At 37.5% G+C, this 19,586-nt stretch overlaps 1 protein-coding gene across 1 annotated transcript in view; it reads left to right on the top strand.

The window, feature by feature from the left end:
* Window positions 1-19,586, top strand: part of PSD (pleckstrin and Sec7 domain containing) — a 1,472,276-nt gene that overhangs the window by 708,179 nt on the left and 744,511 nt on the right. The window contains exons 8-9 of the mRNA XM_044056531.1: window positions 4,568-4,626; window positions 10,678-10,767. Coding sequence (XP_043912466.1) covers window positions 4,568-4,626; window positions 10,678-10,767 — 149 coding nt within the window. The remainder of the gene's footprint in view (window positions 1-4,567; window positions 4,627-10,677; window positions 10,768-19,586) is intronic.

Genomic DNA, 19,586 nt, shown 5'->3' with positions numbered 1-19,586 from the left:
ATGGTTGCTCAAGCTCACTTTTTCTTTCTGAACCTGGCTGGACTTATTGGATCATCTGTTCACCAGGAACTTATTGACTACCATTCTTTCCAGGCTTGGATCTGGCTGTGGGTCCCTTTTCTGTGCAAGTTTTTCTAACTATTTAATTGCACCATCAAGGGTGATAATGTGGATCCCTATTTTTGCTTCCTCCTCTTAAACAAATTTTCCAAGGGTAACTCTACCAGGAACATAATGTTTTAGACAGTATAGTTCTATGGACTGCAAATTCATAAAAATGTATTTCCAACTAAAAGGTTACAAACACCAAAATGGATTCCATTTATCAATCAGTCTGTGCCCCTTCCACAGTTGTGGCCATGAGGTTTGTATAGTGACTGAAAGGATAAAATCATAGATGTTTGCAAGAATAATAAGTTTACTTTGAGGAGTTGAGGGACTAACTCATGTCAAAGGGAGGAGTTCAGTAATCTAAGAGGATTTTGGACTTAGTCCCTGATCCTCCATGTTGAGAGGAGTCATTTGAAGTGATTTGGCCACCTTATAATGATGTCCTCTGTGAACCTCCCATGGGAGTTATACCAGCCCATGGCCTTCATGGAAAAGGTTCTGGGACAGACCCAAGATGAAATTGGAGGGATTATATCTGTTCTTGCCTGGGAATGCCTGAAGATCCCACAGGTTGAGTTAGAGGTTGTGTTACTGGGATAGAGAAAGCTTCTCTGGCCTGCTTAGTGTAGTACCAATGAAACCCCTCACGAGAAAATGCTGTTTAGAAAATAGTAGAATATTTGTATTTGTATTTCATTATAGATCTAATTAATAATTTGATAAATGCTGTCTAGACAAGCAAAATAATTCATTAATGTACACTATTCATAACTACTCCATTTATTCCAAATGTATCGGTATTCTCCTGCAAAGCAGAGTTTACTCAGTGTTTTCATATATTTTTTGATGGAAAAATATCTAAGGATGCAAAGCATCTAGTGCTGTGCTAGTCCTGAGACTACTCCTTTATGGCATCTACTTCTCTGAAGTCAAGACCAAAACCAGTGGCCTCTGGCTGACTAAATTTGCAGATGCCTGCAAATTAGGAGCAACCATAAATCCCCCACCAACACTAATGTTCTTCAAGAAAGGCTGTCACGGACAAGTAACTGGTGTCAGTGCCATGTAGTAAAACTAAATGCCAATAAATGCATAATGTTATCCTTTGGGAAGTCAATAACCCAGGGTAATTATCATATTGATAACACACCCCTTACAGCTGACCCAGTAGTCAGGGACTTGTGGGCACACATAGATTATAAAACCTAGTATTTAAATATCCTGTGTCTACAGTAGTGAGGAAATCATTCCATCTTGTACAACTTATAAACACAGGTATGGCATCTAGGTCCAAGGAGGTCATTGTTTCACTTTATTCAGTATTCATCAGACTTATCTTTGAATACAATGTCCAGTTTGGTATGTACCTAACCAGGCACATCCAACAATTGTAACATCCAGAGAGGTTCCTCACTAAAAGAATATGGGGTGCAAATTACATGTCCTATGCAGACTACCTCAAAGCCTAGTCCATGTATTCTGCCTCCTATAGGCTTTTGAGGGAAGATCTATGCCTGGCCTACAAGGCATTGATGGAAACCCACCATGATGGACTCCCTACATGTCCGCAAAACAAACCTCACCAGAGGTACCCATTCTAAAGACTTAAACTATGCCTGTGATCATAGCCGGTTTTAGGCACCAGCGAACCCTGGCGCTCTGGGGGCCCCCCTCCGGGCCCCAACCACCCTTACTTAACTTATTATCTTTGATTTTTTGTAACATGTCTCAAAACAAAACAAACAAAGTACAGCAGCTTGTATATACTTACCAGTAATAAGTAACAATAACTCAGATTTATCTCCAAAAAAAAAAGATCTTTAGTTATAGTAACAATATTTTAATATTTAACAAACTTTTTATATTTTCATTTTTATTTTTACCAATGATATAATGCTCCAGCCTAGAAGCCCCCCTTGGTGGACATCCTCTCTCATAAAAAATTAAAGATAGCCCAGTTTGGTTACCTGCATTAACTGCAGGATGGGAGCCCCTTAATCCTCATTGACTCATTGGGGGCCCCCACAAAAGCTGCTGTTGGCTGGGGAGGGGAAAAAAAAAAAATAAAAATATTTTTAATTACACTCTTTAAGCATTTAGTAATGTGTATGGACTACCTTGTACCTGTTTTATTTGAAACAAAGCAATAGCAAAAAAGAGAGAAGCACAGCAGAGGTGACAGGGTGACTGATCTCATTTGGAGCTGAAGAAGAGTCTTCTTTTATGGCTTGCTGATGTTTCTTTTTCAGGGTTTTTTTTTTTTTTTCAGGACAGACTAACTGATAAACTGAAACTAACTCTCCTTCTCTTTCTTATCTGTGATAATATAATATAATAATAAAAATAATATAATAATAAAGAGCATAATTATATATTATTTATATATATATATTAAAGTAATTCCTTTAAAAGTTTACATTAACATCATTTTTTTAGACAATAGCATTTTTACTTGATACTTTGATTATTGATTACTTGATTTAGTATGACAACAAAAATCAATATATTAAATCAGGGAATTAGATAGGTATTGTGAAATCAGGGATAGTGAGGTATACAAATTTACTACTTACTGATGAAAAAATAAAATTACTGCTGTTGTTTGATGTATGATCTGTGTACACAATATAGCTGTACCAATGTACCTGTTGTAAATAATTACAAAATTAACATTGCTGTGTGTGTGTGTGTTGTGTGTGTGTGTGTGTGTGTGTGTGTGTGTGTGTGTGTGTGTGTGTGTGTGTGTGTGTTTGTATCAATGCACATTCCATGTGCACATTTCACACGGTACAAATACTCTGTATCAATATCAATGTAATTTCTTCTAAATTATATTTCAAAAATGTAGCTAATAAGTGATTATATTTCAAAGTAAGGCACAATGTATGTCAAGTAAAGTAGGATGCAATGACCAGATGGGCATGGGTGGCATAGATACACCTCACAATCAAACATCAGACACATATACAGCTGGTTGCCTTTGGGGTTAGGAGCCTGCAGCATGAACTAAAAGATGGATAGAAGTAGTGGCAGTGACAGGGTGATACTTAGACTGAAAGTGGCCAGGGGGCCCCCAACTTGACATTTGCTGGGGGCCCCCAAAATGCTAACACCGGCCCTGCCTGTGATATAAATAAAGCCTGCTAGAGAGACAGGTATTTTTTCCCACTGGGTGCCCCTTCTCTGGAACAGGCTCCTCATCTATGTGAAACTGAGTTCCTCCCTAACTCAGTTCAAATGTAACATGGACAATTGGAAGGGAAACAGAAAATCCACCCCTGGTTTGGCACCTATGCCTCCAATGGACATAAGACTGTAAATGGTTTGTCTCCAGCCCCTGCTTACACTTACTAAGGGTACCAGAATTTTTCAGAAATTTGTGATGCATGGCTAGGCTTAAAAAGGTCCCAGTGGCCGTTACCCTAGTACACCCCTATGAACCTATGAGCCTATGTCAGGTGCAGTAGCTACAATTATTTTAATAGTAACCAACTTGAAATCAGTTCTGTAAATGTAAACTTAAATAAGCAGCAAGTCTGTTTAATTTCAGATGTACGCTTCTTTTTCCTAATTCATTTTATTATCTGCAGAGCACTGAACATATTGAACATTGTGATGACTTTTTCACCTTGTTCTAGGCCTTTGGTATATGCTGACTATTACCATATTGAAGTCACTCTAAAGTCACATATGACAATAATTTCAAGAAAGACCACCTTCAAAGGGTGTCATGTAACATACAATATCCTTTATAGCTAGAGTCTAGTCCTCATGTCACAGCTTCCTGTTTAAATTCATCTGAGGTATGTGCTTAACCCTGTAATTTTTCTTTCCCTTCAAGTATTAGACTGACATCGTATGGCAGTGTTGCCTGTACTTTGACAGCTCTGTGAATTTTAAACACTTTCCTAGTTCTTCTAAGGGAGGTTTAGATATTAAGGCTTTTCAATCAGCAGTCCTTTTTTTTTCCAGGCTAGGATGCACTTGTTTAGTTCTGATTTCAGCACCATTGTTAAGATAACCAGTACAAACTAAGGTTACTTAGTATGCCATATAGTCACAGAGACTGAGCATTGCAAATAAAATAATTGTCTACTATATTTTCCTGCATTTCATTAGTTAGCTAATATCTTGAAATCGCAATAATAATACAAAAAGAACAGGATGTTCTAGTTTTGTAAAAAAAAGATAAAAAAGAAAGATAGACTGCTCTAGTGAACAGTTTTATAGCTACTCTTTTAATAGTCACTTTCATAAGGTACATGTGTTCTTTGAGTGATAAAGCTTATCAAAGGGTATTATGACATAACACAGGTGCAGTGTCTATAATGTGATGAGTAAAGACATAAAATGTAATGAGGCTTGAAGTAGCATACTGCAAAGACATGCTGCTTCTGGGATTTAAGTTTAAATTTTTTTTAATCATTCTGCCTGTCTTTTTCTTTTTTTTTTGCAGATGGAATTCATACCTTGACCTGTGCCCTGATGCTGTTGAACACTGATCTTCATGGACATGTAAGTGATTCTTGCCATCACTGCTTTTGTTAAAGATATACAACTATAGTATATATTTTACTTATGAAACTGAATACCTAGCAGAAGCCAAAGAAATAGTGTCCATTTTCACAGGAGACTTGAAGCTAACTATCCGCAGTATCTGGCATGCCCATTTGCATGTGTTTTATGCGATGCCAGAATGATCACAGATATTTGCTGATAACACACTACATCTTCAGGGCAAGTCACTTAACTAGACATTGCTTCCAGGTCACCCATGAAAAGAATCATTTAGCTATCCAGGACTGTTCATTTAAGAAAGAAAAGGTGTGTGTGTGTGTGTGTGTGTGTGTGTGTGTGTGTGTTATGCATTATTGATGCAATAAGTGTATGGTATATATGACTGTATTAGTAAATCTCAAACTGAAAAATTGTCAACACACAGTCAACAAATTGAAATTTACCTAAAAAAAAAATTCCAACCAATCACAAAACAAAAACAAACCTCTACTTAACTAACCAGAAAAAGCATTAACAGTGCCACCAGACAATCGTGGTACTGTTAAAGAAAGGGTTATTTTTAAGGCTGGTGCTAAGGGGGATGGATTAGAGTTATCCATGAGTAAATTATTTTTCATGTAAGGCAGATGACAACTATTGGCATGCAAATATAAAACAGAAAATGTGGACTATCTATAAATAGTGAAAGAAAGGAAGATTCACATGTCTTTCATAAATATGATATTAAGATAGCCCATTTTATGTCTCAGACCAAAGTGCAAAGCTTAAAAAATGACTGATGGCTAGTTAAGTAATGTGTAAACTCAACATATGTGTTTAGTTTCTGTCCACAGAAAACATTTTGACAATACAACTGTACATTTTGTTTGCATTTGCAATTTAAAATAAAGTGATTTTTGCCTTTGATACACCACTATGTTGGCAAATAATGGGGCTGCAACTGCCTCCAGTGCTGTTACACATTATTGTTATTTTTCAAAACCAGTTCCATAAAATAGTGAATCATTTCTAGCGAGTTGCTGAAAATGTAGTCTTATCAACCAAAAGATTTCTCAGGCAATATAAACCATGGGGGGCAACCATAAAAATGCCTTAACCTGAAAGCTGCTTTGTTTCAGTTTAGTAAGGAAATACAAGTAATAGTTCATGTAACTGAACGTGTTTACAATTAGATCTTTTACCATAATCTTAATGTACATGGCCAGTGTCTCATTTTTACAAACACTGGCTACAATAATAGATTTATAAAGTGGAATACTGAATAAAATTCATACTTTTAAAATTCACCTTTAGTAAATTGCAAGAGTCTGGGGAAGTCTGCCATTTGCAAATCTAAAAGCACATCCTCGGTACTTCCATAAGACGTCATAACCGTAAATTCACACTTGCAAAATGCATTTTCTCCTAGCAGTATATTAATGCTGTTTTCCCTTGTTTGCCTTTATTTATTTATTTTTTTTTTTTGGTGTGGAAAAAAATTAAATTCTGTCTGTTAAATTAAAATATTTTTAATTTGGACTTTTTTTTCAATATATTGCAGGTAGTTTCAAATGCAAATAAAACTGGCTTGCATGGGTGCATAAAATGTATTGTTCAATTTAAACAACTATAGAATCTGTGTTAATAGTCAATCATTGCATACAAAAAATAAAATTACATTTGCATATGTATAATTTAAGATTAGGCAAGGTATCTTTACGTTTACACATAAATGCAGCCAAAGGGATGAATGGTTCACTTATTTTCCAAATAATGTCCAAACAGCACATACAGGAAGTGAACCAAAGCAACAGGCAGCTTAGTAAAAACAAAGGACTTTTAATAAAATAGTTACTCCAGTAAATCAGTACAAAAACCCTTATAAGCGCTTTCACAGTAATGTTGCTACTGCTTCATCAGACAAAGAACTTAAACAACCATTCTCATTAAATAATTAAAATAAAATAAATAACTAAAATTAAAAATAAAATAAAAATAAAAGATTGTTGCTTTGGTTTACTTTCTGTATGTGTCTTTAAGTTTCACTAACCAGCTAGAATGAACAAAAACACTCGGCATTTCTTGAAAAACGAACCATGCATTGTGGACAAGCTAAGGTGAGATTTCAGAGTAATCAAGCAAGTATAACTTGGTTAGAAATCAAAACATCTTTACTGAAAAACAATAGATGAGTGCTTTCACCCTTAAACAGGCTTTTTCAGGTCTAAATACAGTTTACTTGACATGCAGTATTTATCTGCTTTAACACAGAGGTCATGGTTAATTTGAGCTGGGGTCATAAATGTATGTCATAGGCTGTTAATCCAAGCTATACTAGGATGTTCCATCCTTTACACCTGTTCTGCATATCTACTCCTATTGATAGCTAATAGGTTACCTGAGTATCCCTGACTCTCCAAATACTACCAAGAGTGTTAAAATGAAAAACTCCGCTACACTGGCTACTACCTGCTCAACTGATAGAACAACACAACAAACTTAAAATGCTAAGCACAAAAGCGTAAACAAAATCAAAAATAAGTATTTATATCAGGGATTCAGCCTCCATACCCCACATTTTTCATGGAGATGAATTACTCATAATACCAATGTAAAGTTAAGACTCCATATGGTGACCCAGTTTACTGACTCTATTTAATAATCAGTTGGCCAGAAATGCTTCATTAATAATACTACACAAGCTTCCTAAAAGCATGCAGTTGAAAGCCATTGTACATTGAGTACTTCCCAACCATGTTCATTATTTTATGTTTTAAGTGCTTTAAAATGTTGCATCATGTTAAGAATGATCATTAGAAGTTCTCATTTTTCAAATGTTAATCTTCATAAAAATTCAAGCTGCCTATTCTTTTACCATTGATCAGCTTTGTTGGTTCCACAGGAGTAAATAATTGGGCACCTGTTTTCATAGTAGTGAATAAAATGTGATCAAATCTTCCTCTTTCATTCAGTTTTACATATATGATGATGGCATTACTTTATTTTCTGGTTATGCAGAACATGCTCATTACTTTAAATATGTTACAGAGTAAGGTCAATTTCAAGAATAGTTTAAAAGACATAACTTGAGTATAATTGTGCTAACATCAAAGATAGGGCTGAATTCAGCAATGTTACCACAAAGTGAACACCTTGCAGTAACTACTTCCAATTCAGAGGCAGCCCTACTGTGATACTGCAACGCAAAGGCATGCCGCACAATGGTGGGCTGTCTTGATGGCCATGCTAATGAGGCAGTCTGGGGAAGAGGTATATGATAGTTAGAGCAAAGCAAGAGGTCGAAGCTATGCCAAAATCCAGCAAAACTTTACCAAATACAGTCCAAAGTAAAACGAAAAAACGTTGCTGGATACTGCTAATTAGATAAAACACAATTTATTGTCATACAAAGCAAACAATAAAGTATTAGCGCTTTCAGGCTACGGCCCTTCATCAGATAAAACATCACCATTAACAGTTGAATGAATAGATTATGCAAGAATCATGATAGAACAGAACCCGTCCTTGACCCTCCTGGTCCTGCTGGCTACCCAGGTATCAAAGCACAAATCTACCACCCCTGAATCTCATTTTATGAAAGATGAGGTGGCCAGCATTCTATATTGGTGATACTGTCTAAGCCAAATGTCTGTTGCACACCAGGGATTACCCTCTTACCTTCTGGTCCTGAGCAAATACCAGGTAGAAATTACTGCCCACTGTCTTCCCAACTGATGTGGCTATCATAATGCCTGGATTTGTGTACTTGTAATGCAAGTAGCAGTTTGTTGAAGAGTGAGCAAGGACTTAGTAAGAGAAAAAAGAGCCATTTTAGCTTGATTCATCCTAAGATTGGTGATTGATTCCCCATTAACACCTTTAACACTTTAATGTGTTGATGCTGAGTGGTAAGACACGTAATGCAATGATCAGCGAACCTTGTAAGGAAATCCAGTTGAAGGAGCCCCTGAGTAATTTTTGTAGGCAGCCAGTACTTTCCCTAGGTAAAGAGTCACTATTAAAACAGCCAATGTGAATAACAAGGGGACAATGAGCACCCCTGTCTCATTCCACTTTCTAGATAAATAACCTTTGACAAGGAGCTCCTTGTGTCAACCTGAGTGGTTGGGTTAGTATATAACAATTTGCACAAGGCAATAAACTCCATAGGGAAATTATATATGCTTATTGTTGCCACATCAAATGGAGTCAAATGCCTTCTAAAAATCAATCATGATGGCTCTTACTGGTGTGTTGTTCCTCTGACAAAAGGTCTGACTATTCTCATTATGTTTAGCTCCTTGTCCAACAGCTTTTACACTACCATGGATTATCTGAAGTGGGAAACATTAATGTCTAGCATTGATGACTGGCTGAATTAATCCATGATTTATGATAGCAGGAGAAAGGAGGCATTGGAGACGTTCTAACAACACGGGGATAGGTATGTGGTGTGCATGTGTGTGCGTGTGTTTCAGTGACTGTCGTGTGTGTGGGAGAATGAATGACAGGTTTGCCTGTGCTAAAGCTGTCATTGTTAACTACTTCAGGAAGTGCAGATCTGCACTCCTTGTAAACAGTGATTCAGAGACCATACAATTAACCAATAATGAGGTCTTTCCTCATTGTGGCTAATGTGTCTTTGAACTGCAAAATACTGCATTGTGGAAACATGGCTTTTTTACTGCAGCCTTTATCATGTGATGTGAAGTTCTTTATGGCTGCCGGAGATGGTGGTTTTTGTTATTTGTTCAAAAGAACAAATACTGGGATTAAACACTTCTTCACTTGATTAGGTGACAATTTTAATGCTGGGATTCTAAAAGCTTGATGTCATTGTAAATGATTTTTTCTGGTGTAATGCCTATTCACAAAGTATTACACCAGGGTAACTCACTTACACTGAAAGGTACATTTTTTACAGTCTGAACTTTATGATGGATAATGTTTTTAATTTTGGAGGGAAAACAAAGTAGAAAAATAGAAAGATATTTATAGCCTTAATGTACTCTTAAGAAATGCTGAAGTAAAGAAATGAGGCTGTTGCTAGAAAAGAACATCATTATTGTCTGTGTTTGGTTACAGATTGTCAGTGTATATTCTAATTGTAGTGAAAAGGGTATGAGACACTGTTAGCTGTCAGTTGTGTTTTAAGATTTCACAATAGGTGCTCCCTACCTATCATGGTATGTTGGATATTTTACCAACCAATGAATCCTCAGATGATAATAGGGTGAAATATTTTATTAATATGTGCAGTGCTGCAGCAGTTAACATTGTCACCTGACAACAAGGGGTTCTTTGGTTCGATTCTCTGCTGGATTGCCTTCTGTGCAGAGTCTGCATGTCCTCACTGCATCCGCATGGGTTTCGTCCCACATTCCAAAACATGCATCTGGAGCATTTCTCCTCGGGCCTCAGCTGAAAATAGGCTCTGTCCTACTCGGACTTTCCTGGTCAACAAATGTTAAATAAAATAAATAAATACAAGGCAGATTAAACATTGACTGATATAATTGCTGGCAGAGATGAACATTATAACTGGAAAACTAAGTGAACGCTATTATCCCTGATCTTTTTCATTTTATAATTAAGCAAAAACAAAGAACATACTTTTTATTATCTGAAGCATTTTTTTAAATACATTGCTATTGATTTCACTCCATGTATTTTGGAGAAGTTATGGAAAAAGTTTATGAATGAATATCATTATTTGTTTTTATGTGTGTGTGTGTGTGTGTGTGTGTGTGTGTGTGTGTGTGTGTGTATATGTATATGTAATATATATATTTTGACCCCATGTGTAAAATGAGAAAAGGGGTTGAGGATGGATGGGATATATTTATCTTTTACATTTTTTGTATAATTATACTCTTGGAATCTTTTAAAATAGACTGTATATATTAATTACTATTTTAAATTAATTATCTTTTACTCCCAGGTTTGCCTAGCAATCGCAGTCCAATTGACAGTATAGATGTTATTAAAGAAATAGAGTTAGTGCTTTGTTTGTGCAAGTGCAATGGGAGATAAATATTTGTGACTATGATTATTTTATTTCATTTCTAGAATGTTGGAAAGAGAATGTCTTGCTTGGAGTTTATTGGAAATCTAGAAGGAATGAATGAAGGAAAGGACTTTCCTAAGGAAGTATTAAAGGTAAAAACATAATGAGATTTTACTTTTTCTCAGTAACTGTATAACAGTAAAAATAAGAGAATGATTATCTCTTCAGTTTTAATTTTTGACTAATTTTCATAATTTTGAAAAAATACTTAAAGCCATTTAAAAATGTAGAAGAAACCTCAACATACATGAGAAGTGATGCTATTCAAAAAGGGGACAAAGTTGATACATGCAATGTGGAAATAGAATCATTCCCTGATGGCAACTACCTGACTATCCCTTTCTTTTTTTTTCCCTTACATTCTTCTCTGCCATAAAGTAATGTATACATATATGATTTTGTGTGTGTGTGTGTGTGTGTGTGTGTGTGTGTGTGTGTGTGTGTGTGTGTGTGTGTGCAAGCATGTGAGTGTATGTACACCTTTTGCATAAATCATAAGGCTACTAATAATCATGAATGGCAAAAACACCAAAATACAAATGTCAGACCATCCAGTTGGCTATGCAAACACTTGAAAATGGCAAAAAAATGATTTTGTGGGATGGAAATAAACCCCCCAGTATCCCCATACACCTTCTGCTACTATTCACCTTCATGCTTCTTGCTACATATCTATACTAGCTCCCTGAGCCCCACTGTCTGATAACTTTTCACAGATACCAACACTGACTTTTTGGTGAAATTCGCATTTCTATAAAAAGTACAGTCAACAGAATATACTGAAACCTTATTACCCATAGAACCCTTCCATCCACACAAACTAACTGTACCAATATGACATGCAAGCAAGCTACCAAACCAACACAGTGAAATCTAAAAAGAAAACGTATATCTAGCAATTATAAGAAACAGGATAATATAACACTAAGAATAATATTGCCAATATAAATACTCCAAACACACAATAATTATGATGTGTTTTGTTCACAGACCACACACAAACAACCTGTATAATTGTTTAAAAGAGCATTATCAGATGCTCATTCCAACCATTTCCAGTTGTGCATTTCCTACGCAGAGTCCCTGTACTGCTCACTTGTAACAATCAAGCAAAATGACCCAGTAAAAAAGGTGGTGTTGCCTCCTTGCATGAAGCCAGCTACTCAGAAAACCACTCAGTAGGTTGGCTAAATGGCAGCCAGCTCCCCCCCCCCCCCACATCCTGTATCATCAGTCTGCCCCAGTTAGGGAGTGCCCTCTGCATAGCTTCTTTAACCAAAAGACGTGAATGTTAAACAAATCAAGATCTACCACACTCAGATGTGCCCCTTCTTGCCTATACTATACTTGATATCTTCGTCTGCAAAATCCACTAAAAAAAATAAAATAAAGACACAGCCACTTAGGAAACCCTATGATTTCAGCTTACTGATCAAGATCTCACCTGCAAAGGCAGTTGCTGTCACTACTACTCTGATATTCTCTTTCCATGCTAACCTTGCATTAATTGTCAACCAATCACTGCCCATGGGATTCACTGTTGCAATTGTAACAATAATCTAACAATGCATGACAGTAACTTACATTGGGACCACACCTAAATCATTACACTCTCAAATGAACCACAGTGATGCTGACGTCTGCAACAGCTGCCTGAACTTCTTGTTTTATGGTAAAGCAGCTAGTTTCAACCCAAACATCTGCATCATTTCCACATAAAGTCCCACTGAGATGGGAAAAAGCCCTTTCAAAATCACCCTTGTCTAATTATGGCTCTTGGCTGCTGAATATATACAGGAATGCCCAAGATCATAACTTTTCCTTACTCATCAAATCAAAACAACATCAATAACTAACCAAACCAATAAACAAATCAACATAGCCCCCCCACACAAAAATGACTCTCTAGTATGAGACATGAAATACTCTGACACCCATCTTCCAGTCCTTTTGATACCCTTAGTCTGCTTGTCCTCAGGTCACGTCAGATGCCTTTACTTTGTTAAACAAATGAGTAGAATACATTTCCTTTTCAATGCTTTGATCTTTCAACACCCCCTCAAAATTACATCAAACTGTCTGTCATTAACAGGTCTGCTATCAAAAAAACTGAAAAACCAAGCTGCCTTGACTACCCAAACCCAAACTCGTCCACATTAACGCCCAACTCACTGGACACAAAAAAAGCTCACAAATTTCTTCCAAGACCATCTGCTAACTTTTACCATCCTGGTCCATCTTTGATCTTTTGAGACAAAGCATTGCTGCTTCCTCTGTAATCTACACCTCTTACCACTTTAGCTTCCCTAAGAACTAATTTAATTGAAATGCTAAAAAACCATAAGTGGCCAATATCTCATGCAAACCTCAAAAAATGGAATTGTAGCAACTGCCTCCATATTTGAAGCTTTCTAGCCCTGCTAGACCTCTAAACTTTTCCCATGCTACTCAGCATCTTCAGGATCAACCAATATTTTGTAAAAACCCAAACAACCCAAAAACGTAGCCACTGCACTCAGATTTGCCAAATGAACTTATATCACACTCACAACCTCCCCTAGCTTCCACCTTGCCACTAACCTCACTGATCAAGACCTCACCTGCAAAGGCAGGCATTCCTATGAAAGACAAAAATCTACTGCAGTTGCATTATATGCACTTTTAGTCATCCTAGCTCAAGGCTGCTGCACTAACTACCCAGGTATAGACTGTCAGTTTTCCACAACTTCTCCAGCAGTACTGCTGGGGGGAACCCCAATCAGAAACATGTGAAACTGAATGTGGGACAGACTATTAGCTTATACATTTAGCCTAACCAAGATGTGTTTCACAGAAAAAGGTAAATTAATCCTAAGACAATGTAAAGCTAGATTTCTCAATACAACCTAAGAACAACTTCTGATCTGGCTGATTTCACCAATAACAGCTGCACCACTGCTTCATTGTTAGAGTGAAACACCACCCTTCTATTGCACAGCTGTTTTTGTCATGCTGGCATAGACACCCAGCCTGGCATCAGTTTTAACAAGATAACCACCTCCTTCATCTACTCTGGCCAGATCTTTGGCTATAATACAGGAAACCATCTACATTTAAAGTAGGTCCCCCTGTGCCTAAGCCCAGAGCTGCATCAATGTACAACTGTAAATCATCTAACAACATCCAGCCATTCTGTCACATTACTATGCAATGAAATGCACCAAAATGTCTTTCCAAACCACCAGATCTTTTTCAACCATCTTATTCACCCTAATCATATGATGCTTCTTCCTAAATCCCCTTTGAAGGTTTACCAATGACCTGTTAAATGTCTACCTTGCCCTATTACTCTAAGCAAAATTCAGTGAAACCAAAGAAAACCAATAACTCCATCATATCTTTCACTCTAACTTCCGACTAACTCAAAAAATCCTCAAGCTTTCTTTTGCAATTTTCCCCAATTTATTATCAAGCAAAGAAATCCTGAGGTTGCATTCACTACTGCATCCACCTTCAGTGGGCCCTCCAGCTTGTCTCTTATTTATGATGACCTAATTTGTGGCCTAATTCTAAAAACTCCCTTCTTAGCACTCTCCTGACTTTCACCAACTAAGTGGAAGTCCAGGTAATGCACTACAGTCTGACAAGGAGCTTGATTCTGCCACAGCTATTGCAGAACTGGGCTGAACCTCTTGAACATCCCACAACCCACAGACATGCCCTTGTGAAAATAAAATTTACCCTTCAAACACATTTCCAGAATTGGCTAGTCTTGCTCCAAAGTAGACAACAACTCTCTCTAACTTAGCTAGCCATAGTTTGTTAAAGCCATGAATCGCTTTGATAACATCATCCTTTGAGATGTACTGAACTCTCACCGCTCCCTTTTCAGTATGGACATTCACTGGATGATCGTCTGGAAAAGAAAAATGATGAATCAGGCAATACTTGCCTCACCTCTTTTTGGAAACGTATCTCAATGGCAAAATCCTATGGTTATGAAAAGGTGGAGAAGCCAAAGAATTTAAAACTGTACCTGCCCACACCTCTTTGTCCAGTAATGCCTGAGCAATGTCAGTCTTGCCCTTTACAAACTACAAGTTGCCACATGATTCCTCACAACCCGTTATCATTGATTTAATTGAATACCCTGTCAAATCCATGTACCAGCTTCTGCGCTGTCTCCTTATCAAGATCATGTCCCAGCAATACCACAAAATCTCCACCTTAACTGGGGAGTACAATGGCTGTTCTGGTGGCCACTCCCTGAAATGACAATGACCCTATTGTCCACTAAAACATGCCCCTCCCCTACCTACAGGGCCCCTGGTGTCCTCACTCTGATCATATCCTGCGTCATTGGACACCCTGACACTTTCTTTGCACCAACAATTCACTCCATAATGTGTGAAATATAAGAGGAACAAACATGTGCAAGCCTAGAAAATGGCCATGAACACCTTCCTACACTGAAAGCCCAGCACAGCTTCGACCTGGTCTCACACTCTTCTCTACTATCCTAAGGCAAAACCACTGATACATCTCTCATTTTCCTCAGTCACATACTTTCTCTGTCGAAATTCTGCAACAAACTCACCAAGTACTCACCATCTAAGTGATCTGGACCTAGCCTGGCACACTGATGACATTAGTGCTACCTGCTGTAGACTGAAGATCCAGCAAAACCTCTATTCTGGTCCTGCCTTGACTCTTGTGGGTCTTCTTCCTACTTTGACTTGACATTTCTGTCATTGTGCACCCTTCTGCAATCTTTTTTTCTTTCTTTATCTTGTCTGCCTTTCCAGTGCACCTTCCACTGATAGTTGTTGTTAGCAGTGGCATAGCTAGGGTGGAGATGAAGGGTCAACTGGCCAGGCACAAATTGTTAGGGGGCATGATCAGTCCATCCCAACTGATCTTTAATGCATACTGGCTTTTAAAAGCTGGTATTGCATTTGTGGTAAAATGTGACAGCTGTAGCTCTCCATATCTGGTTATAAAATGTAGCATGTAAAAAGCAGTTTGCTATAGTGTAAAACAAAAAAGATGTTTTGTTTTGTTTTTATTTACTTTTTACTATAATCTGATGAAGAGGAGCCCCAGGTACTTGATTTTTAACATTTTTCTTTGTCTTCAGTGGAGATGTAGGGCAGGTGAGAGGGAGTGTCTGTGGCATGTATCTGTCTAGCCATGTGGTTGCTGTGCTAGTGTAGGAAGTGGAGCTTTTTTTTCTCTTCCACAATTGAAGACCTGGGTCAGGTATTTGGGGGAATGTGTCTGGTCACCTGGTTGATATGCCAATAGAACGAGTTTTCACTTTTGTTATTTTTTTTTTTTTGTTTGGTTTTTTTGCTCTTCACTTGAAATGAGGGGGTGGGGTGCTAGTTTGTGGGAAGCAGCTATACCTCTGGCAGTTAGCTTGCTACACCATGTGAAGTGCTTTTCTGCTACCTGCACCTTAGGTCCTCAGCTCACCATCCTACTAAAGAAAACACAGAAGTAAACAAGTGATCCTGCCCTCACCTCTTCCTCTTCTGAAAATGTTTGTGGATGTTAAAACATTGTTCTGTTATCTAATGTGATTCTCTTGATATCCCTCACCTTATAGGTTCCTGTGATCACATCCTGACATCATCACATCACTAAAACCTGGAAAACATCAGACCACTGATGTTAAGCCAGCCCCTACTACATAAAGGGACTGAAAAGGAGATCCCAGCAGGATTCTGTGGCACCCTGATGTCAACAAGCATCAGTATTTCATGAAAATGCAAGGCATGACCCCTCCACAATTCCCTAATCCACGGTACCACCAGCCAAGTAAGCCAGCATCATGCTTCAGGTTTTAGTACCTTTCAGTCTGTCTCTGACTTGTACCTCATACTTACACTCCTTTCCTCTGGAAAGGTTCGATATATATACACACACACACACACACACACACATACACACACACACACACACACACAGACACACACATGATCAAAAGTCAGTTTGGCTGGGACTATGGTGTAATATTGACACCTGGTATCCATGTGGTGGCAGCTTCAAAAGACAAGTGATGCCTCTTATTAAGGAGTGCCCCAAGTACAGTCCTAAACCTTGTTCAAATGTGTGAGTTGATACCTGCTACCTGTTCCATAAAAAATTATAGATATTACAAAAACAGCTTCTAATTGTATTAGTAACCAATCATATAAAAATAATGAGTGCTAAAGTTTAGATACAGATCTGTATTTCAAGGCAGAAGAGCACTATTGTGCATCTTATACAAAGTCTGAGACTTATTTAAACAGGACAGTTGTAGAACAAGGAGGGCCAGCCTCTGGACGGATTTGTTCTGACTGGATTGTTAATGAGGGAGCATTACTTGGATGCTATTTAACCAGCCAATATGTATATCTCCTTTTATTGGCCAGCCAGAAAGAACCACAACAGCCATCACCCCTTTTTAATCCTTTTCTTGAACAATGCATATCTGTCTACCTCTCTCTCTCTACGTGTGTATGTGTGTGTATATATATATATATATATATATATATATATATATATATATATATATATATATATATATATATATATAGAGAGAGAGAGAGAGAGATTCATCTATGTAAATAAATTTGTGTATATATATATATATATATATATATATATATATATATACACACACAAACACACACACGCATACCTCTGTCTCTCTCTCTCTATATATATATATATATATATATATATATATATATATATATATGGATTCCTATTACAAGAATGAAAGTTCACTACTTCAAACTTGTAATAGGAAGCCTCACTTCTGTGAAAATTCACTTTAAATAAAATGAACTTTTGCATACGTGCACTACACTGAAAACACCACAGCACAGTGGAGGACATAAAAAACAAGCTATGTCCTCCACTATGGTGCGATAGTCACGGACCTTAGGTTTAGAGCACAGGTTAGGGTAAGGGGATAGTTACTAAAACTATCCCTTTACCCTAACCCATGCCCTAACCCTAAAGTTCGTGACTATCGCACCATAGTGGAGGACATTGCTATGTCCTACACTGCGCTGCAGTCATCACAGACCTTAGGGTTAGGGCACGGGTCATGGTAAGGGGATAGCCCTACAGGCTATCCCCTTACTATGACCCGTGCCCTAACCCTAAGGTCCGTGAGTACTGCATGGAAGTTCAGTACAACACCCGTTCATTGTACTGAACTTCGAGTAAGTGCACTTTTGATTAAGTGCACTTTTGATTAAGTGCACTTTTGATTAAGTGCACTTTTGATTAAGTGCACTTTCGATTAAGTGCACTTTCGCTGCAGTGAGCATTCCATGCACTCTTTTGAATTAGTGAAAATTCGATCTAGTGTATGGAACTCATATATATATATATATATATATATATATATATATTTTTTTTTTTTTTTTTTGTACGGGGCAGCAGATGATACTGGACTACTGGGCTGCCGCCCCCCCCCCCCCCCAACACACACACACACGTTTGCTATGACCTGCTTAATAAACAAATTCAAATCTTTTTTTTTTTTTTTTTTCATCCTTTTTCATAAAAACGTTTTAAAGACAGATTCAAAATCATTTAAGCAGCTGTTAGCAGCTCCATTTCTGCATACAGAACTCGAGCTATGTGACTGACATTTAAAAAAAAAAAAAGAAAACTTCTGGAATGTTTTAAAAACAGCCCTGAATCTGGGTGTACATCAGAAAAGATGCCAAGAAGTCATTGTGTTTTTTTCTGCATGAATTTAAGAGAGGACTGACTGTTAGGGTCAGCAGCCTGTTATGTGATTGCAGCTTGTATGTGAACATGATGTGGCTACTGATGTAAGTCCAGGAGAAAGGGAAACCCTTCAAGTTCTCTTCCTGCTCACTTTTAGTGAGAAGGAGCTGTTAGTTTAGTCTGTTGTAGTTGAGATTGTGAGAAGAGAACATGTGCTGTGTTTCAGCTCACCTTTTTCTTAAAAAAATACACCAGACCATCAAGCACCACCATTTATTTGTACTGCTTTTTACCCCAGGTGAGTAGAGTGCGAGTGGCTGAATTAATAAAAAAAAAAAAAAAAAAAAAAGTTTACACTGGATGACTGATAGGCTAGTAATAATTATTACTAGCCAGTTTAAAACTTTGTTTTTTTTTCTGGCAGGGTCAACCAGATACTTTAGTTATTGTAGGCTATTAGGCAGTAAGTTTTGTGGTCTGATGGATGATTTATTTTCATGATACCCTGGAAGGTTCAACCAGATACTGGATATCACTAGGCACTGGCAGTGTGAGGTCTTTTTTTGATGAAATGTTCAATGGGCTGGTAGGCAGTATGCAGGGCTGTTTGTGATGTGGATTTTTTTCTAATACAATATTCTAGCAGCGTCAACCAGATTCTAGGTAGTCTGTGTGTTTTGGGTCTGTCTGTGGATAATTTTTTTTTCTAATGTAATATCCTGTCATAGGCCGGGTCAACCAGATACTAGATAGGTACTGTGTTTTGGGGGCTATTTCTTGAAGAAACAGATGTTTCTGGTTAAGCAGTGAGTTTTGGGATGACTTTATTTTTATTTTTTAATATCTTGGCAGGGTCAAGTGTATATTAGGTAGGCAGTGTGCTTTGGGAGCTGTTTGTGGAAGAATTTTTAATTTAACTTTAAAACTTTGCAGGGTTAATCCAGCTACAATAGGAAAGTAGGCATTTGTTACGAGGTCTGTTTGTGAGGAAGTTTTTTTTTAATCTAATAGGTCTTGTACTTTTTTATCATGGCAAGCTCAAACCAGATACTATAGGAAGGCAGCAGGCAGTAGGTATGGGGTCTGTTTGTGGATGAAAAACTTTTTTTTTTAATTTGACTTGCACTATTTCTTTTTTTTCTTTCCTGGTGAGGTTACACCAGATACTTTAGGTAGGTGGATGATTTTTAATCTA

Source organism: Protopterus annectens, chromosome 14.part0 (assembly GCF_019279795.1).
Source record: "Protopterus annectens isolate FY-2018-M chromosome 14.part0, PAN1.0, whole genome shotgun sequence".
Lineage (NCBI taxonomy): Eukaryota > Metazoa > Chordata > Ceratodontiformes > Protopteridae > Protopterus > Protopterus annectens.
Note: the sequence above shows the minus strand (reverse complement) of the source record. Positions and strands in the feature narration are given on the sequence as shown.